The following is a 2,192-nucleotide window of genomic DNA, read 5'->3' on the forward strand; positions in this document are numbered from 1 at the left end:
AAAAAAAAAAAAGAAAGTGCTAACTTAGGAAGTTCCTTGGGGCTGGCTAGAAAGGAGCCTGTGGGACGCCAGCCTGACAGTGCAGCACCTGGCCTATGGTGTTGGGGCTGCTCTTTGGCCTGAGCCAGTGAGACCTCACACACAAGCTCATGGCACAGGCTTGCAAGGACAGAAGCCCACAGTCAGTGGATCCACAGCCTGGAGCCTCACTTTCTGGAGTCTTCTCTTCAGCAGCAGAGCAGGCCCGGCAGTAGACAGAGTACAGAGATGGAGGGATTTTATCTGCTCTGGATCAGAAAACAACAAAATCAGGTCAACTATAACTCAAATAAACTCTAAAATTTACAATTCCAAAAACTATTATAATAGCAAAAGTATGTTAAGTTTAAATAAATCACAAAGTATTATGTGTTATGCAGAGTACGGTTTCTAGGGGAAAAAATCATACATATGTGCATATATGGAACATGGAACTCTGTCATAATATGAATAAGATTCAGAGATCAATATCCAGAAGATTAGACCATAAGACACCACCGGGCAAAGGGATTATAAATTATTTTTATTTTTTCATTCAATTTTTGATAATTGCCAAATCTAAAAACTGAATTTAGGGCTCAGTGCCTATAGCTCAGCGGCTAGGGCGCCAGCCATATACACCAGAGCTGGCAGGTTTGAACCCAGCCCAGGCCTGCCAAACAACAATGACAACTACAGCCAAAAAATAGCTGGGTGTTGTGGTGGGCGCCTGTACTCCCAGCTACTTGGGAGGCAGAGGCAAGAGAATCGCTTAAGCCCAGGAGTAGGAGGTTGCTGAGCTGTGATGCCATATCACTCTACCCCAGGTGACAGCTTGAGGCTCTGTCTCAAAATAAAAAAAAAGAAATTAAAAAAATAATAATTCATAACAATTTTAGAGTCATTATTTTATAAGTAAAACACATTAGTGATAAAACAAATTTCTCTACAAAAGAAACACAATCCTAGCAGTATCAAAAACCACTGGAAACAGAGTAGCCCTTGTCTGAGCTATCTGCCATACATACCTCTTCAGGGACTCTATAAAAGCTGCCCGGGAGTCAGGGACTTTTGGGAGCTGTGTGCAGAAAGAGAGCCCAGTGAGACGGTGGTGAGGGATGTCCCTGTTCTCTGGTCATAAACTCACGGAGACACATACTGACCACTCGAGGCGTGAGCAGGGAAGGGAGAAAGTGCGCCAGGTAGTACGGCCTCCGGAATATACTGCAGCAGAGAAAAGCAAGTGGCACCTTGTGAGACCACAGAGAGGCTCAAGCCAGTGCCACAGCTATGGTCCCAGCTACTCAGGAATATCAGGCAGGAGGATTGCTTTAACACAGAAGTTGGAGGCTGCAGGGAGCTGTGGTTACACCACTGCTCTCCAGCCTGGGAGAAAGACAGTGAGCCTGTCTCAAAAAAAAAAAAACAAAAAACAAAAAACAAAACTGGGCTTGGCAGGCACCTGTAGTCCCAGCTATTTGCGCGTCTGAGGCAGGAGGATGGCTTGAGCCCAGGGGTTCAAAGTTGCTGTGAGCTATGATGATAACACACTACTCTACTCAGGGAGACAGAGTGAAACTCTGTTTGGAAAAAAACAAAAACAAAAAACAAAACAAACAAAAACGTCCCACAGTGAAAAGGCAGTTTCCATAAAGGGACAGAGGGGTGGCACTGTGGGTGGCACTTCTCACATCATGCTATAATGTCTAAATGTGTCTTTATCTTCTTTCTCACTGTTCTGGGACAAGCCACACACAAGCAGTCTGTGCTACCCACGACCCTGCATCCCAGGGAGTCCAGACTAAGTTCTGCCAGCACGGGGCTTGGCCCTGGATCCTGGGTTAACCCAAGGCTACGAGATGGCCCTAAGTCCATTTTAGGTATTCTCCATGGAGCTGACCTCAAAATTCTGGGAACTTACCCACATTGGTAGCAACCTGAACTTAAGCTGTCTATGGGTCACACCATTCAATTCTGTGCTGACTCCATATTAGCCACCAAGAAAGTATTTATAAAAAAATCACTGTCGGCTCGGCGCCTATAGCTCAGCCAGCTAGGGCGCCAGCCACATACACCTAGGGTGGCAGGTTCGAATCCCCAGCCCCGACCCGCCAAAACAACATGACGGCTGCAACCAAAAAATAGCCGGGTGTTGTGGCAGGCGCCTGTGGTCC

General features: G+C 46.3%; 1 protein-coding gene across 1 annotated transcript in view; it reads right to left on the reverse strand.

Annotated features, from left to right (window-relative positions):
* FANCA (Fanconi anemia complementation group A) overlaps positions 1-2,192 on the reverse strand; it is a 75,617-nt gene that overhangs the window by 33,925 nt on the left and 39,500 nt on the right. Inside the window, exons 19-21 of the mRNA XM_023507506.1 lie at positions 1,182-1,242; positions 1,047-1,096; positions 211-287 (exon numbers count right to left, since the gene is read on the reverse strand). Coding sequence (XP_023363274.1) covers positions 211-287; positions 1,047-1,096; positions 1,182-1,242 — 188 coding nt within the window. The remainder of the gene's footprint in view (positions 1-210; positions 288-1,046; positions 1,097-1,181; positions 1,243-2,192) is intronic.

Source organism: Otolemur garnettii, unplaced genomic scaffold (assembly GCF_000181295.1).
Source record: "Otolemur garnettii isolate 467f Iridium unplaced genomic scaffold, OtoGar3 scaffold00185, whole genome shotgun sequence".
In the NCBI taxonomy this organism is placed as follows: domain Eukaryota; kingdom Metazoa; phylum Chordata; class Mammalia; order Primates; family Galagidae; genus Otolemur; species Otolemur garnettii.